The sequence below is a fragment of the Galendromus occidentalis genome, unplaced genomic scaffold (genome assembly GCF_000255335.2).
Source record: "Galendromus occidentalis unplaced genomic scaffold, Mocc_1.1 scf7180000075774, whole genome shotgun sequence".
Taxonomy (NCBI): domain Eukaryota; kingdom Metazoa; phylum Arthropoda; class Arachnida; order Mesostigmata; family Phytoseiidae; genus Galendromus; species Galendromus occidentalis.
In genome coordinates, this window is record NW_003803764.1 from 83,163 (window position 1) to 101,948 (window position 18,786).

At 51.8% G+C, this 18,786-nt stretch overlaps 2 protein-coding genes across 2 annotated transcripts in view; one reads left to right on the plus strand and one right to left on the minus strand.

Annotated features, from left to right (window-relative positions):
* The window catches only part of Gprk2 (G protein-coupled receptor kinase 2), a 47,280-nt gene extending 40,061 nt beyond the window's left edge, over window positions 1–7,219 (minus strand). Inside the window, exons 1-2 of the mRNA XM_018641521.1 lie at window positions 7,144–7,219; window positions 5,185–5,271 (exon numbers count right to left, since the gene is read on the minus strand). Coding sequence (XP_018497037.1) covers window positions 5,185–5,271; window positions 7,144–7,195 — 139 coding nt within the window. The 5' untranslated portion in view covers window positions 7,196–7,219. The remainder of the gene's footprint in view (window positions 1–5,184; window positions 5,272–7,143) is intronic.
* Window positions 7,220–8,157: 938 nt separating this feature from the next.
* On the plus strand, window positions 8,158–15,559 carry LOC108864968 (serine/threonine-protein kinase 32A-like). The gene is made up of 11 exons (XM_018641522.1): window positions 8,158–8,242; window positions 8,387–8,498; window positions 8,751–8,894; window positions 8,969–9,054; window positions 9,511–9,661; window positions 9,767–9,956; window positions 10,075–10,265; window positions 10,511–10,683; window positions 10,791–10,990; window positions 11,096–11,261; window positions 15,249–15,559. Exons 1-11 carry the CDS (start codon window positions 8,158–8,160, stop codon window positions 15,557–15,559), a joined length of 1,809 nt encoding a protein of 602 aa, XP_018497038.1.
* Window positions 15,560–18,786: the final 3,227 nt, after the last annotated feature.

The following is an 18,786-nucleotide window of genomic DNA, read 5'->3' on the forward strand; positions in this document are numbered from 1 at the left end:
AGGTTTTTCCATCCGGCGACGACTCAAGCTCCAGTCGCTGCTTTTCGAGTCCTGTGCTGAATTTGCTCCAATAGTAATCCTACTATCTCTCCAACAGGACCCCGACGAGCTCTTGTGTCGGTATGGCGTGCTCGATTCCATCGGAAAACCTCCCTTTCGAAGAAAAGCGGACGACAGACAACGAGATGTAGACTCGAGGCAGTTTCTCTCGCTCTATTCCAGTAGAGATCCACGCCAGGGGTTCTGCGAATCAGGCCGCCATCTTGGGACCGTATTCCCCGGTCGGCACATTCATTCCGGCTCTTCTACTCGGCGGTAGGTCGGGGAAACACGCAGAGACGTCCGAATCCTCCGTACCGACCGACATGACTTACGGTAAAGAGTCGGGCAGGTCACAACTGTCTCGGGTATTCCGCGGATGAGGTACAAAGTCTCGTCGGACAAACTGCGGTAATCAATTCCCGGAGAATGGCGACTTGCGATCTCGGTGGTCTCTCCCTCTGTTCGATACCATAAGCGAATGCACGCCAAACTGCATAGCGATCCGACGACGGCGCTTAGGTATTGAGCGAAGAACAAACGAGCAGGGAATGAGATCGATCGCCTCGGCCGCTGTCATCGCATTTAAGGCTCAGCGTACGGCGGAGCACAAGCCTTCCCGGACGAAATGAATGTCTCACTACAGGAACTTGCGGTGAACGCTCGGCACGGACAGAAAGGACTTTCATTTTCCCAGGACTACGGAAAAATATCGCTTCGACCTTCATAGGAGCCGAAGTTTCGCTCAAAGAGGTTTCCCGGAGCTTGTTCGTAGCTCTTCGCTGGTAAACTCCCGCTCGTGGAAATCCCTAGAAGAAGCTTCAGCGCGGAGCTCTGGTCTGTCGGAGGCGGCCGCAGCCTGAAGGACGGTCGACTCACTACTCGTTCCGTTCTCCGCGTGATCGAATCCGATTCACTTGTCAATCTCTCCGAGGGAGACAGAACCCGTCCCTTCGGAACACAGCTCAAAGTCTCTCCCTACATGCTACGTATATGGGCGACTGCGCGAATGCGCCCACGGGTGCGCGACTTGCTTGCCCGATGATTTACAAGATCCTTTCCCCGATCCCCCGACTCTCCATGATCAGACCAGTGGGGAACATGATCCAGCGTGACGACGCAAACTGTGTAGCCATACTCGATCACGTAAAAAACACACAGGACGTTCGATGGAGCAAGGAGAAATGAGCCGGAACAGCACTGGTCAAATGCCTATAATCCAGGGGAAGCTATAATTCTGTGTGCTAGCGAATGACGACCGAAGCAATTTCGGCTCCCGAGGAGGCAAACCACGTTAGGAACAAGCCTCGTGCGACTCCTGCAACGTCGAGGGAAACACAGACCGCTCGATCCAGAGACGGAATGCATCGATTTCGAAATCGCGGAGCTCGTCGCGAGCTCTCCGGATCACGTCCGGAGAACTCAATCCGATGCCCCACCAGCTCGCATTCGAATATCCCGCTCAGGAGAATTTCCCGAGGCGAAGTGAAATGCTGAAAAAATAAGACTGGCACCGAAAATCAAATCCACGCCGCTAATCCGACGCGCCGCATATTATCCCAGCAGCCGCATGATTCACTGGTCGCTATAATTTGCGATGCGCCTCTGATCTCTTTCAATCTTTCCTTCGTGGTTGTATCTCGTGATTATGTTGACCATCAAACGGTCGAGCCCTCATAGTCATCCCGCGGCCGCCACGCAAACGTTAATATACATCGGGGAGGCGACAATGAAACGGACGGTCATAGCCGGCGCCGGTGAATTCATTCGAGACAAGAGCGGTGATGAGTTCACATCGAAAGTGCGCCGCCCATGCTTCGTCGGACCAAATAGGATCCAATGCAGACCCAGTGACTGACTGGCTGCTTGCCTGGCTGACTGATCGTCAGCCGAAGCAGACATGCTCCTATCCCGGGATGGCCTATCCACGTTCACACGTCCGTTCTCTCTGTTGTTTCTCCGATTGCGCCCTCCTCCTACGCAAAAAGAGGGAATACAAATCACGAGAATCTTAGATTCGGGGAAGCCGGCTTTGTCGATGGAGAGAGAATGGCAGTGCGCAGAAATGGAAAGTCCGGAAAACCGAGAAAACTCGACTTCCCAAGAGTCTTCGCAGGGACGCGGCGGGACTTTTCGGGACTCCGAGGTTTCCCCGGGACGATTTCCGAAGGAGAGAGGAATCAAACGCCATCGCATACATGGAGAACGCGTTCGGGAAACGTTCCGAGATCACAAAATATCCGTTCTGATTGAAGCGAGTGACACGGCGAGCCACGCCCACTCGTGGCCGGAAGCCAACGACAATTCTCAGCGTCTTGTCAAGCTTCTCTTCGCTCATCTCGAATCATATTCGGTGCATTGCAACAAAGTTACCATTTTCTGCTTCGGCTCATAGACGACCGCATTCTAGGTTGCTCCGACTTTCCTCAACCGGCATCTTCTTCTGAGTCGTCGCTGCTCTCGTTGTTTTCATTGCTCACGATGACTTATTCATATAGTAGTAATTACTGTCGCTGCTCGGCCTGCTTCACTCTGTTTCCCCACGACTCCGAGTGCGGAGTATTCGCGCAATGTTTTCCTCCTACGCGAACGTATACCGCACCGGGATCGGTCAGATCCTGCAGGAGTCATACGAATACCGTGTGAATGATCGAAGCCGACAAAGCACCGCCTGATCGATTAAGTCCGACGTGGGGAAGCAAATCGACCGGAGTCATAGAACGGAGTTTTCCATTTGGTGGTCGCGTAAACGATGTCGCAACACCTTCTGCACAGATGCGTGACATCATTACTGCGATCTCTGCGGTTCGCACTCCGGTCGGCTCTGTCCGGCTTCATATCCGAGGGATTAGCTGAAGTGGATTGATGGGCCCCGAGCTTCGATATCGCCGGCTGCGTCTGAGACAGACGAAAGTACGAACTATTAACTCTACCATGTTGAAGGCACGGTCAGTGACACCAAACATTCATAAAGCGGGCATCGCGTCCTAACCCTTTGTCGAACTCTGTCCAATATCCGAAGATATTGGGCGAGCGGACTTATTTGTGGCATGTTCGCATGCTGACGCAAAGCCCAGCGCCAGATGAATGAGCCGCATCGGCGTGAGCGCTTCCTACGACGATGATCTGAGTGAGAAGAGAGCAAAGCAGCCTACGATGCGTCGGGAAAAAAATACGAGAAGAGAAATCCCCATCATTGGGGAATTACAGAGATAATCTGTATCCGGTTCTGAGGAGGAAACGAAATCGACTGTAATTCGACCGTGGGGCTTTCGTTTTCTATCGCGATGCATCCGTGTCTTAGCGCGGATTCCGGCACGGGTTGAATCCATTGTCAGGAGGAACAATGGCATCGACTCCGATAGAGTGGCGTAGTGGATTCCGGCCTTACTCCGCGAGCATTGCCGACCTCGATGGCTGGCACGGGCGGGCAAGGCGTAGGGCTAACTTTTTTCAGGTGGCGCGGTGCTGACATCGCGTACAGTCCCCTCAAGTACGGCTCCGAGGCACAGGTGTTCGTTTTTTATGATTTTTGTGGAAGCGAGAGTCCGCCTCGAAAGGAATCAAAATACGATAATTGGACATCGCCGAGTAGCACATCGACTCGCCTCGGATTCACAAAATGAACGGAACAGGCTCGTCCGCACACGCCCCTTGACATCATGGTCTGATATATGATCCAACAGCGAACGGAGCATCTCGACGTCGGACTTGGAGTCTGTCTACCAGTGTGTCTGATCAAGTCTGTCGGTTTGTCCATGTTCTCTCATCCTGTGGTCGGTTCTCGGTCGGTAGGTTTTGTCCGCTGTGATCTAATAACCGATCTCGGCACATATGAAACATTTGCCCTCCATGAACGGCCGTCTGCTCTTTCGTGCTGGTTACTGATTCGCGAGCTTGCTCACTCATAGCCAGTCAGTCAGTCAGTCAGTCAGTCAGTCGGTCAGACGACGAGACCACAATCGAGAACATTCAGTCGGTCAGCTGACACAGCGACGAGAATAATGTCGGAGACGCGATATACGTTCAGCCGACAACGATAGACCCATGTCTCCAAGGTCTCTCCGATCCGGGATCTCCGTGGGTTTATTCGCGGATTGCTAGGTGAAGCATGAGCCGGACGAAAATGTCGGACCGTTTGAAATGTTGTCGAAGATTCGAACTACATATAAAACCTCAAAAACACGTCGTCCTCGCTCAGCCCTGCCGGCATCCACTTCGCGATTTCAAACACCCTGTCGGTGTTTATCGTCGTCGCCGACGAGCTTCGTGTTGACGAACGCTTTCACTCTTGACCATTATTTCGGAGAGCGATCTCCAATGTTTGGAAGACTGAGTGCTCCGGACGATCGTCCAGCCGCCCGGCCGGCCTTTTCACAGATGTCTGATGTTTCTACAGAGAGCCCCGGATGCGATATGGACGGGAGCCGGGATTCCCGATAAACAAGACACCATCTTCGATATCTATCGAAACAGACAACACCGCGAATAGAGTCCGCCTGCGGTCTGTTCGCCTGACCGAATCTCGCCTGCTCGTTGTCGGACTTGCCCACAGTAGAGCCAGCCGCGGTAACCTCGAGATGATCAGCGCTACGACTCTCAGCCTGCCCAAGTCTTCCCGCTTCGCGTTCAGCCGTTGCCTCAATCCTGCTCCTAACATCATCGTTCATCTAGTTGTTTCATATAAAGTAAACACAAAAAAGAAGGGATGAGCAGACGAGCGGCCGCGGGCCCTATCGGGCGCCAAGAGAAGACATCAGACTAATTCTACTCTTTGAAAGTTTCCGACTGGGTTGTCGGCTATCATTCTATCGTTACTCCTTCTCTATTTTCTGTGGGGTCGATTTGATTAATTGCTCTTTCCTTCATCGCGTGAAACGAAACGCCGTTTCTACCGGCGGTATCATCGCCAGCCCCTCCGGCCACGACAGCGAGCTTTCCCTGAGAAATCAGCGGAAATTATACGACGCAACGAAAGTTTGATTGCCTCCTGGTATCACAGCAACGATGCTAAGACAGCGGACCTCAGCCCTAGGCTCTTCACGTTTGTTTAGTTTAAGTGGTTGACATAAGAATCGAGCGCGTTGAGCACGTCTCGGCTAGACCTAGCTGTTAGGTACCTGCGTGGATTCGGAAAACACTCACCGATCTGATCCTTTAAAGGCAAGGCTAACGTCACGTGGGGGAAGGCGAGAATTTTTTTCCATTTTTTGCTTTTGCCTTTGTTGCAGTCTGAAAGATTTTATGGTTGGTTAGCTTTTCTGAAAAACATCCGAAGGTGAACCGTTGAATCCTAACTGAAATGCGAATGAATGATGATGAGAAACCGAAGGATTCGCCGTGACCCTCGTCGGGAACGCCGCCTTCGCGTGGCTGCCATGCCGTGAATTAATTTAGAGCTGGATTCCGATAGGAATTCTTCATCTTCAATTCTTCAGTCTCCCCGAGCTCTCCTCGACCGGGGGAGCGATGAAGAATCATTTCGATGCGAGCCCGTACTAGTACCTCTTCTCTCGGAGTCTCCTGTCGGTAGCCGTGTTCGATAATGTGAATGGGATGTCTGTTTTCTGCTCGGTCACGTGTTTCAGTCGCTTTAAATTGAGTCTTTGTAATCGCTGCTTATGTTCATTTTGCCGCAGCTGTCCCTTCTCGTCCGAGATGTTGTACAAGAGCGGGGAGTCAGCCATGATTCTGGCTTTTTTGGAGCCGAATTATCTCAGGAGAATCAAAACCACGTTCTGTAAAGGAGCTTTCTTCTCTAAGCGCCTACACGAGCTTGAATAGAGAGCGTTCTTCCCCAAAATCAACATCATTTCAAGGAGCAGGGAAGTCCTCGCTGAGGAAATTCGGGACGTTCCATAGAAGGAAATAAGTGGCGACAATGGCACGACAGGGAGCGGGAGGTTCCGCATAGAAGAGGGAGGGAGAAATCCATCTTGAATTGGTTCACGTTTTCGCGACAACGAATCGAGGGAAATCTATTCCGTCTCCGTCGAGCGAATTTCCAAATCGAAGCCGGCGTCGAGTACTGTTTCTCCCTCGTTTATCGTCGTCGTCGTCTCTGTCTGTTTCTATTTCAAGCCCAGGCAGTGCTACCACAACAGAAAACAGTACTTTAGAGGCGAGAGAAACGATTATGATTCATACATATAATGCAATTTGATGCGACAATTATCGCCGTCAGCAAGTCAGGCGGCGACACACAAGACCGGTGTTTTCGTGAATGGATTGGTGAGCGCCTGAGCGAGCGACCGAGCGAACTGACGACTGAGTGATAGAGCGAGCGGAAGGCCGAAGTGCGCATCGTTCGCCAAGAACCGAAACATTTCCAGAAATTCGTTGCCTCCAGAGGAAGTCGATTCGTTCCTCTTTCAATCATCCTCGAACTCTGCATTTCCCTGCCCGGGAGGATCTTTCGCTCTTCCAGCGCTCTGGGGCCCAAACAAAGCGTTTCCAATACTTTTTTTTTACAATTTGAGGAAAGGCGAAATTTGCCAATATTCTCAATCGGTTTGGGTGATGGTGTTGGCGGCGGCGGCGGCGTCGACGACGTTAGGAGAAGCAAGAAAAAAAAGAACCGACACAGAATCGCGAGCGCGCACTTCTCCGAAATCCGATTCGGCAGGCTTATCGATAGGTGCCACCGCGTAGTTTTCGATGTCCGTTCAACTTTTCGCTCGCGATAAATCCAAGTGTCTCGCACTCAGATCGCGAACAAAATGAGTGGTGGCCATCGATGATGAGCGAACGCACGGATACAAGGAGTGCGATCGAACGCGAACAAGGTACACAGATAGCCCAGCATGAGACTAATTGAGGTACATATTAACACTTCTGAGGCGAGACCGGAACACAGCGTTCCCACGCGAGGGGCGCTCGCTCGTCCTCGCTGCTCGCGAGAAAAACTCCTCCACCGCCGCGCCGCCGTCGCCGATCGAACCCCTCGAGCCTTCCCAGCGTCAGGTGCGAACCGTAGTTGCGACGGAGTTTCGAGACCCTGTCCCCCCGTCGATGAGGGCGCTAGTCCGCATGCTCTACCGAAACACATCAGCGAATCCCGCCGCGAGAGAGGTGAGGGTATGGGCTGGAACTCCGTCGTATTACCTTCTCGAGCTTTGAGGTACACCGTATTGGCGACAATGTTCTCCAGTTCCATGAGTTCCAGCTTGGCGGCGTTTAAAGGCGGCTCCCGGGTTATTTAACCCGGCGCCTCACAGAAACAAAATCACGATCCAAGGAGCACGTCGCGGACTCTCACACCACAAGAGATCTGATCTCTCCCGCCTTTCGCAGATAGCACTCCTCACACTGCACTCCGGACAGAGGGTCCCCTACGGACCGAGGCGAGTTTTGCTGAACGTCGCTCTGTCATCCTAAGAGTCGACTCCAACCGAACTACTGCACTGATCCGAGCCAAGGTAGCTCGATACGACAATTAAACTGGCTTCTTCACAAGACACACAACACTCACAGCCACAGCACTTTTGGGCTGTCCAGACACTAAATTCTGACTGCGGGGATCGTGCCGCTAACGACTGAGCGGTCCAGCGGCTGGGTAAGGAGACTCCGGGAAAGGAATCGTACGAGAGAAAGGGCTCCGAGCACACGGAGCGGGAGAGGGAAAAGGGAAAATGCGGCCCTCCGTTGCATGATCTATGAGCTTGTATGCCGGAGCTCGAACCATTGGGGGCATTCCTAGGTGAGCGCACCTCTATGCGCGAGACGATGATAGACACGGCGAGAGTTCCTGCGAGCGGCGCCGCGGCTGCAGGTTTCCGCTCTGCTGCCACAGATTCCCCTAGCGTAGGATTAGCTCCACGAGAACATTCGCCACTGCACGCTTGCTCGACCATTCGAACAGAGAATGTGTGCAACAGAGTGACCGAATGAGCCTTCAGATCCCGCTGCTCGAGAAATATCCGGCGTCTCTCGTATGAATTCTTGGGAACTTCTGAGACGAAGGTCCGACGCGAGATGGGGAGATTATCCCCTTCACATCATGCGCAATATCCGTCATTCGGAGCTTACATTGAACATTCGAACTAGTGTATGAGCGAGAAAGGCGCGGTATGCATCGATTGATGTCAGAACTCGGTCGCTATAACAACGAAGAATGAAATGGGCGGGAAGTCCTCAAGGAAATCAGGCCCGCGACTCAGTCCCACTGCGGATCTGAGCAACGTCGCCCACCCCGTCAATGTCGGTAGGTCAACTTTGAGTCGAGCGGAGCCTTCGAAAGATCGAACATTTGCAACTTCGTCTGAAGTTTCTACGCAAAGTCCCGGAAGCACATAGATCGACTCGAGGCTGTGAAAATCACTCGATTCCACAGTCCCATGATTTCCAGATCCTACACAGCCTCGTGCACAGACTCATCTCATAAGCAACGAAATAGAATGTGGCGTGCGGAAAGCAGATCTGAAGGGGGAGTTTCGTATGTTCGAATCCATTTATCCCAGGTAGGAGAGAAATGGATCGACGAGAGAGACATTGGTGCGCGTAATGACGGCAACACCGTCCACCTCACGTCTGACCTAGGCCCTTACATCAATCAACGCGAGAGGGAGCGAGCTCTATTTCTATGTCGTGTCAATTAGCCCGCTTGTCACAATCTCGGTGCGGCGTTGGCGGCGAGAGCTCGTTTCCTTTTCTTGCTTTCCCTGTCGTCATTGAAGGCACCAATGCGAACTCGCTCTCCATGTGGATTGCAGGGTTATTATCGTGGCGAAAACCGCACTCAGGGAGCTGGCGAAAAAGGCTGCTTCGGTTTCGTACACAACGTACCCAAGAGAGTTTTTCGTCCGACTGCAAGTCTCGTTGACCGCGTCCGGACTGCTTCGCAAGATTTTGAAACGGTTGGCAGAAGGCATCTTTCACGAGAGAGCCTCCACGGACCAGAATCACAATCTTGAGCTCCTTGACTTTCCAGATACATCACACTCGAAGACATACACCACGACATCGGCAACCTATTCTTCCTCCTCGATCTGCTGAAGCGAGATGAGCGAAGCTGCAGTGGGTTGATGAGTTCGACGCGACTCCTGGTCGTATCGATGACCGAGCTCGCGAAAATTATGGAAACTTCCTCGGACGCCATTGACTGGGCCAGCGTGCAGAGCGCACTTCGAGTCACCGGGAAAAAAAAACCGTGGTCAAGGCTGTCGTGCCAAAAATCAAGGACATCAAAGCCGCAAAAACACTAGGTGAGGTTGGCTTGAGTTAATCCCCCGCCTTTCCATGGGAGCTCTGAGGTCAATAAAAGCCAGTCAGTTCAGGCAGTGGGGAAATCCATAAAGATTCAGTCGTTCGCGCTGTCGACTGCCAGCTGTGAAAGTTGATCCATTTCGAAATATCGATCACTCCAGCCGTTCGAATGAATAATCCCTCGTTTGACTCATGAAATATAGATCCTCAATGTGACCATTGACGTCTTGCTACATTGACCATGCTAATTGACAGGTATTCCATTAGGTGCGGGAGGCTTCGGATGTGTTTACAAAGTCACCGTCGGAGGGGTTGAATTGACGGCGAAGCTTGTTTCGATAGAGAAGTTTTCGAATGCCAGGTCGGCCTCTTCCGACAAGTTAGTGGTGTCTATGGCCCAGAGTCCTTTCATGGTGACGTAAGCGCGGACGAATATCCGGATTGTTTCAGGGTCCACGGTGGACCTGATCATATTCAGATCATCGGCTATTCTGGAGAACTTCAGCGGAGGAATTCTTTTCAGATATCATTCATGTTTCTGTGCGGACAAGGCTTTCGTGACGCTAATGGAGTACATCCGAGGGGTCGACCTCAGCCGAGTGGTCAAAAATTTCGGGTCGTTCGAAGAGGAAGTTTTGAGCATACTACTCGCCCAAGTCTGCCTAGCCACATTTTATCTCCACATCCAAGGAGTTATCCATCGAGACATAAAGGTGGGTTCTGAGAAGCTTTTCCCGTCCCGCTCTTCGATGGGCTCGAGTTTCCCAGTCGATGCGTATGCATTAGTCACATGAATTCTCGACGCATCTCTCGACTTCGTATTCGATACAGCCCTCAAACATCATGGTCCTGCCGAGCGGTCGGATCAAACTCTTGGATTACGATACATGCAAAGTGTGCGTCGGCGCGTACGGCGATGGTATGACCGCAAGCTACAGACGCAAAACATTCATGGAGTTTCACGACAGCGAGAGCGCTGGAACCCCCGCCTTTCTGGCGCCAGAGGTAATCGCCAAGGCCAGGTATGGCCGAGCCTCGGATTGGTAAGCGTTGGATGATTACATCAGAATACTCGTGACTTCGCTCTCACGGGAAATGTCGGCATCGATTTCCATGGAGATCATGGTATTGTGTAGGATGACCACCTGCACTAAAATCTCCCTCGGATTCGAGGTGAATAATTGAGGTCTGTCGGTTCTGTGTCCTCGGCGGATGTCCGTGGATCTGCTCTCGGATAAATCGCTCGAATCTCGCTCAAACGATGCAGGTGGTCGGTGGGCGCGACAGCCTATCAGTTGGCTTGTGGGGCGTTACCGTTCCGGGGCGCCCAGGTCGAGCTTGTCAAGAAGAAGATACGTGAAGCCGTTTTCGTCCCGCCTCGGAGAAGTTCGGAGTCTTTCACAAGTCTGCTCAGGGGTTTCCTACGGAAAACTGTTGCAAGTGCGTGCTGGCGGTCGGAGAATCGTTCCTTGTGAATTTCACATTGCTCGTCTGAGATTGATGGTCGTCTCTGGATTCAGAACGCCTGACCTGCGCCCGATTCGAAGAAATCGTGAACCACTGTTTCTTCTTGTCCGTCTCGTGGGACACTTTGGAAGACGCCCAGACGCCCTGCTGTCTAGAGCACGTCATTGCTAGCCTCATGGATCCGTCAGCTAATGGAGGTTTCAGTCCTCAAGAGAGGAAAATAGATATAAAGGAGCCAAAGAAGAAGCAACGAAAGCTCCTTTCTTTGCCGGAAGTCTCAGTGAGTCTGATCGGGTTTATCCGCGGGGATGAGAGCTCCGCCTACTTACGCGGATTCGCGGAAGCCTTATCATCAGACGGTGAGGATCCATCCGTAATTTTCCAGGACAGTAGTCAACAAATCGAGCTCTATACATACTGGTCTGATTGGATGGCGACTTCCCTGGAGCGATTGGAAAATCAAGAAGAGCTCGCTCCGCAATCAGCCGACACCGATTACATACGTCGACCGAAGGACATCTATCTGAAGGAGGCTTCGAACCGCTTGCAAGGTTCGTCGCCACGACTTCCGGCTCTCGCTCTAGCGCTTTGTGAACCGAATGACTGGTATCGACTCTCGATTGCAGAATTCGAACGATAGATCTAAATGGAGACATTTTTCCTGCTGTAAATATCATGAGTAGAAACTCTCAAAAGGTCGACGAGGCTGCTGCGAATTTCAACATTGCTCGCAAGAAGCAGCGACCGACCCCGGCAACCCCGTGAGTTCGCCTATCGGCTGCGAGGAATTTCGGCGGGGAGTTCGCTCATCGTGTGTACTCTATCCTGAGGAGCTCCGTAGTTTGTTTATGATTTACTGAATTTCGGTCGATAAGAAGAATGATTGTTTGTGTGTATGTATGTTGGGAAGCTTTCGTCGTGTTTCTTCCGCCTCCGTGCCGCGGGCGAATGAAGAAAGTAGAAACCTCAACGCTTGGTTCTATGCGCTGTACTGAACGTCAGGCACGGGATCGAATCGCCGAGTCTTCACGCGGCAGAACTCCGTCCACGTTCCGGAAGCTACGCTCCGTTGACGGCGTTCGTCACTGACAAAGGGAAAATCAGAGCCCGATCCCCGTCGACACCATCAATATGTATACATCGCTGACAAGGCGAGGGAATACATGAAGTGATATGCCATTCTACGCGAAAGGCTCGTCAGGCATCATCATGAATCACGGAATCACACTATTCAAGAGGGGCTTTCCAAGGGGAGGGGCGGATATCGCCTCTATCGATCCGTCCCCGATACTTCTGATGATCGAGGAGCGCTCCAAGACGAATATGACATCCCATCTCAGTCAGAGTATTCGAGAAAATATGTTTTAAGTGGGTCGACAGGCTGAACCAACGATTGCCGATGCGGGTTTGGTGAGTTAGCGGCTCCCTCTTGGAACGATACAGGAAATATACGGAAATTTCCCACCAAGAAGATTCGTCGATTTGTGGATTGAACCAGCATGCGAAAGCCCTTAGATCCTAGCGCTCGCTCCCACAGCGTTCGAGGGAAGGAGTCGGGAAAGATCGGGTGCACGAGTGCAATCGATAGGACCACCGGGGCTTTCGCCGAGCTTTGTCAAGAATTCGTTGACACAATAGCCGCCATTTCGATCTTCAACCTCTTCTCCCTGTCTACATTGAAGTGTCCGATATCTGTGCATTTGTGCTATTAAATTATTAACCAGCGGATGGGGGTACCAACCGAGCGAGCTGGTGAGCAGCGAACTTGCTCTCGTTCGGAGGAGCTCGCCGATATATCTCGATCACTTGCACCTCAACAGCCGCAGCGATTACTTCGGAGGCGGATGGACCTTTTTTCCATTCCGTACGTCGACGTCCCCCTGGAGCGCCTTCCGCAAGCTCAAAAAGGCATCTCTCGCTGAGCCGAATCGATAGACAAAATTTAAAGGATCAGTGTTCTGTGTCTGGAGCTGATTCGGAGCCTCGCATCCGAATCAGCCTCGTGCGTGAGTGTCTAGTGGAGCGCCAAGCAAAATGGCTCGGTTGAATCTCTGAAGCGAAACGTCGCTCCCGGATCTGCCAGACAGCCAGTGTCTATCGGTCTGATATACTGCCGCTTCGGCTCCCGACGACACCTTCATCACCATCATTATCATCGCCATCAGCGAAGCCACCGGTATACGCACCTATGCATCCAATATTCTAATTTATTGTCTGAGCACAGGTTCCTGTTGTTGTTGTCTTAATGTTCAATCCCGAAGCCCACCGAGTTATAGCTATTATCGTGACTAGGAACGAATTTCTTCCGCTGGGATGATTTCTATTCGATTCTTCTTCTTCATGCGGGACTCAACTGGCTTCGTAGTCATCCGGAGACACCCATATGATCAAGCGAAAAGAATTCTGTCTGAATAAATTCATCGCTATCGATTTAATCCAGGTCTCATGCGATGACGTTGGGGATGGCGCGACTCAGATTCAACATTTCTGAATCGATGAGTCATGACGTCCCCGTAATCCCTGGGCTCTACGAAAACGAGGGATAGAGCCGGAAGTCAGTGGTCGGATTCTCTATGGGACAACTCGAGGGGTGGAGAGATATGTTTTTTGAAGCTGGAGATCGCTCGATAACCTTGAGATGCCCTCATGAGAATATCCGAGTGTTGGCTCAAATCCTGGTGCGTTCTCGAAGGGAAGAGCGAGAGCGATCAGCGGCTCGATTCTTCCGGTACCGAGAAGGCTCTATACTCGACATGCAGCCGAAGATCTATTTTGTAAAGCGTCAAGACGGTCGGAGGCCACCGAGCCCCCACGGGTCCAAACCACCAAGGTCATGGATGTGGAGTGTGCTACGTTTTTTAATGATTCAAATGCCGTAAGAGTGAAATGGTGCTTCCCGATGATTCACAGAAATGCTGTGGAACATCGATACATTCATCGAATCAACGAGAAGGGAGCGGGGCTCCAACATTACCTCAATTTTAAGCCGGATCCGGGGGAATCTGGATCTTTCAGAGTCCGGATGAACTTTTCGCGAGTTCCACTCCAAAATCACTGAGTGAGTCTCGGTCTCTGTCCCTCCTGAGATGTGTAGTTTCGCGCGGAATTCTTGGCTCCAATCGAAATTTCTCGAATTGGTCAGCGGAAGTGAAGCATAGTTCGGCAGCCTTGTACAGTGGACACCCTATGAGGAGAGGCCCTCCGTGTAACGGTGTTGTCGTCGACCTAGCGGTCCCCAATGGCAAAGACAGGTGCTCAAATAATGATCTCCTCTCCTCTACGGAACTCACTGGACGCCGTAAATCACACTCACTGTAGCGGTACAGCTTCAGTCGAGGCTTCTGGCGACATCACTCATCGTTCGCTGAAGTCTTTTCCACGGGAAGCCAACTCTGGATAATTCCTCAACGCTAGCGGAATTCGATTGTTAGCGCGTTGCGAATCAATCGTCGGCACTCCGTGGCTGCTCAGCATGGTACTCATTTCGTGATGCTCAACCTGTGAATTTCAGTTGCTCGCGTCCGAGGACATCGTTGCAAAAATTAGTGGAAGACTTACTTGTACTCGATGGAATCTCCGACTTGCGGATCGCCAGCTTCGAAAGACTACGACGTCGGAGAACCGGCTGCCGTGCGATCGATAGACTTCTCCAACACTGGTGAAAGTCAACAGGACGGTCACAATGGAAACGAAAGATGCAGCGGAGGTTCGTACACTGAGTCCATTTTTTTTTCTCGGTCGTCCCACTATATAAATCTCGATTGCTAAGCCTTTCCCCATGTCGAATCTCCCGGTGGCGTATTTCTTTCCGGGCCCATGGACCCCTCTCTGGTGTCCGCCCTCTCTTGCTCAATGTCCACAGGCTCGAAAGTGGTCACATATATCAGAGTGTGGGTTCATCCGATCGTTGATCGATGCCATCTAATGTTAGGGAACGACAACGATGATCGCATTTTGGCAAGCTGACAGCCGTTTCGTAATGGGACTTGGGCAAGGGACAAATAAATCGACTTGAGTGTGTCTTGTGAATGTCCCGTTCACTGTCGGGCGACGAGTGTAATTGGGAAGTTGAGATGATGACGCATCTCGCGACTCGCGACATGCGCGTTTACGGTCCGCGACGAGACGACTCCGTGGGGTTGCGCATAATTCCCTCCGCGTAACTCTACATAGATGAGCGAAGAGTAGCAAAATTCTGATCTGTGTCCCCTCGCTCCTCTTGATGTTCGGGACCCGCTCCGTGGCTCTATTCGGCCGCGAAATCGCGAAACAACGGCGAGTCCAATCGCACAAGATTTCTACACCCGTGTCACATGCCTGTGACAGAAATGATCAGCTTCGCCTCTCACTCAGTTGGGGCCTCGTGCATCGCTTGCGTAACATTTCCGATTGAATAATTCGGATTACGACAGCTCGGGGCTGGTTCTCAACGTCGTGCCTGGGAACAGACGCGATTCAATACACTGTCAGAGAACAATCGATCGGCTTCAGACGGGTCGACAAATAGTCAGCCAGCTGAGAACTCGTAATCGTTGCAGCTTCCGCCGATGGAGAGGACAGTCTGGACTCGTCAGATGATCTGCCGAAAGATCCATTTGCCCCCGAGTGCAAGATCCCGCTGCCAGTGACATTCGCGCCTTTCGACTACGGTTGGATCGAGCCGTCGTTCATCCGCAAACGGAACGAACGGGAGCGTCAGAGAGTCCGGAACGTCAATGACGGCTTCGAGAGGTTGAGGACTCATCTGCCTTTGCTCCAAAAAGGCAAAGACCGCAGGTTGAGCAAGGTGGAAACCCTGCGGTACGCTATCGGTTACATTCGACATCTCCAGGGGATGCTGAAGGAGTAATACTGCGGCGCGGCGTTGCTCCGCGAAATTTCCATTTTTCGAGGCGACGTCAAGAATGCAGACGGACGGAGTTAGGTAGAAATCAGCGGATCCTCATAAAAAGTGTAATAGGTGCAAAAAAAGAGCAATGATATAAAGACTTATGCAAATTTATCTGGTGCGACGATCCAGGAAACGTATGGAACCTATCGCACGCTAATGGCGGAAAGCAATATGAAGCGTGAGGCCTCCGTGTGAGGCATCGAATTGGAATTAAACGTGGTCCTTCGATGAGGGATTCTCGTCTTGATCCCAGCCTAAACAAATCTCTTACATTTCGGCGTTTTTGGCGGCGGGGTACCATTGAACCCATGCGAGTTCAAAAGAGGTCTGGATGAACATTCGTGTCCTCAGACCAGGAGGAACGGTTGAAACCTCCCTTGCATCACACAGAGTTTTACAGCTGGGATTCCGTTCCTTTCGGAATTCCTCCGAAATAGTTTCGTCTTGCTTATGCACGCTCGAGAGTTAAGTAGGATACTCGATTGCATAGAGCGTCACTGTCCTAATGAGCGACTCGATCGACTAATGAGCCGATGTTGTGGAACAGCATGACTCATCGCCGGCGGGCATATTTCGACGAGTTCCATTATTGATGACTTCCTCTTCTCCGGTCGTTCCGCCTGAAAAGAGTCGAAGGAGAACCTTTCCTTGCGCAGTACGGGGCCTGCATCGACGTTGCACCCGTTTTTCAGCAACATTGCAAGGGCATACCTCCTGGCGACGAGCTGGATGAAGATTGCATTTTTTTGGTGATCACACGAGCCGATGAAAATTCTAAGAGGTGCTCAGTAGCCCAGGTAAAAGCCATCGCGGCAATCTGACCCCGTCTCTCGACGGACTACCAAATACCACGGGACGACATGCCCACTCCGTACTTCGTACCTTATTCCGCCACTATCGCACCTGTCTCGCACTCTCCTTTCTTCTCCCTCTAGTCCGATCGATATTTTTTCTCTGGCTTTACATTCATCTCCGCATATCCAGCGACTGAAGCGTCTCACTCGAACCCCATTCAGTGGATCGAGAGGCAGATGTCGAGAATGGGAGTGTCGCTGCTTCGCCTTGAAGCTCACGCCGAGAGCGGAGACGGGAGTAAGAATCCGAGGGATGACACGGGCCCTCGAAGGTTGCGTCGATGCATGATGCAATCACTTTGGGAGTAGCGGAAAGATTCCAGTATATCTCCGACAGCCGAGATCGGAAGCTTGCTCCGCTCACTGATTCTTTCGAAATGATCTGAGGAACTAGGTACTCGGAACTCAGTAACTCAGGACCTGCGAGGGCGACCGCCTCCGAGTCTCAATCCAGATACGGATTCCTTCCAGATTCTTTTCAGAACAGATGCCAGCTCGTCTTGCTAGCTCTCGTGTTGTCCGACTCATGAGAGGCCAGATATCGATATACTCTACCACAGGCTTTGCCGCTCTCGAAATTAGCAGCAATGCGGCAAGAGGCATTGAAACGTCTCGTTTCTCTCGAGACGTGATCCCCGCGGAGGATCAGATAATCCATGGTCCCGTGTTAATATTCTGAAAAGTCCGCGTCTGAACCACATCACGGGCTTCGACCCTTCCTTGGGAGAGTAAACTCCAAGGAGTTCTCGACGACGCATTCTCTGATGCGTGACCCTCGGGGTCGGGAACGGACAATGGATCAACACAAAAAAAGTGTTCGATGCTTTTTGAACTCACTCGAGATCGTCCTCGGTGATCCAAAAGAGTCTTTGAGCGGAGCGTTCCCCCTATTTTCTCCATTGGCGGAACATGGAGGAGGTCCGAACTTCCCAAAGGAGTTCTGGATATCCTGTGCAAGGAGGAGTTTCCTCATCATGAATACGCGTCCGTCTCTTTGATCTCCGGAACAGGTGCTCTCGCCACGTACACCCCATATGTGAACAGTGAAATCTCTCACAACGAACCTCGCGGGACTGAAAAATATGTTCGTTGTCCTGCAAGTTCGCTGTAACGAAGGTTTTTGTCGTTTTCTCTATGGCGAGCCTCCCAAGTGGAGGGGGAGGAGCGTTTGTTCTACTGGAAATTCGTCGTTCAGGTGTTGTACAACATTCCACTGTATACTTGAACGCGCGCGAGGAGACCTCGATACAATCATGCTCACTGGAATCGTGATGGACGCCCGGCCCGAAGGAACCTCGCCGCGGAAATCTCCCGGATTTCCCGTTGACTTCCTGAGTCTTTCTCTCACAGAGATCCTCGCGGAGAGCCGGGGTCCGTTTCATCCTCCACAGGACCCGAGGAAGAATGTCTAGCTGAGACAACTTCGAAACACATCATTCGAGAGGAGGGAGGGGTACCTCTGCATGGCAGATGCAGATTTTCTTATCATTACTTTCCCGTCTTGTCCCGGCCGCGGGGCAAGGGGGGGGGACACATAGGCTCCACTCTTGCTCAGTAAGAGATTCGCACACGTAAATTGAACTTCGGTATCTTCCCTTCGCCATGATCCGAAAGACTACACGACAAGACTCTCTCCCTCTCGTTTGACGATATCGCTTCAACCTTCGCGTGAGCCTACTAGTAATACCCAGTCTACGGCTCATGAAACCTGTCTCGCGTCGTTTCGACCGCATTTGACCTGTAGAAGCACTGGATGATCTTTTTTGAGAGGATCATGCGAAAAAACAGGGAAGACCTCGGAGCATACCGTCTGGGTCAACTGACTGAGCCGCCGGAGGTCGTTGGACTCTTCTAGTCCCGATACTTTTTCCTCTCGTATAAAAATGATAAGATGACTCATTCACTCGTTTTCCGCTTTGCTCGCGTCTGTTCTTGACGCGGTGTCGCAAATGAAGCAATGATCCCGATCGAGTCCGACCGATTCCCAAGAATACTCCGGCTTCATGCTTTACGTCAAAGACAACGTCTTGTGAGACCTGGGTGAGAAGGGAGGAGGGAATCCCGGAGGGCGATTGAAAGCTGTCCGCACAGGATCGACTGCGACACCAACAGCTCAGCTACCGAGAAGCACCATCAGATGGATCTCCACCCGCTGGAAGTCCCACGTATTCCAGACAAGCGCGACTTCCTGAAAGGGAAACATCTCTTCCCTGGGTGACAGAAGGAACTGAATCTCATCCTCTTCCCTCTGATCACGGTGTTTCGAGATTTCAGACTCCCGTCCTCCCTTCTCGTGCTTTCGTTCGGTAGGAGCTGTCGTCTCCCAGGTCT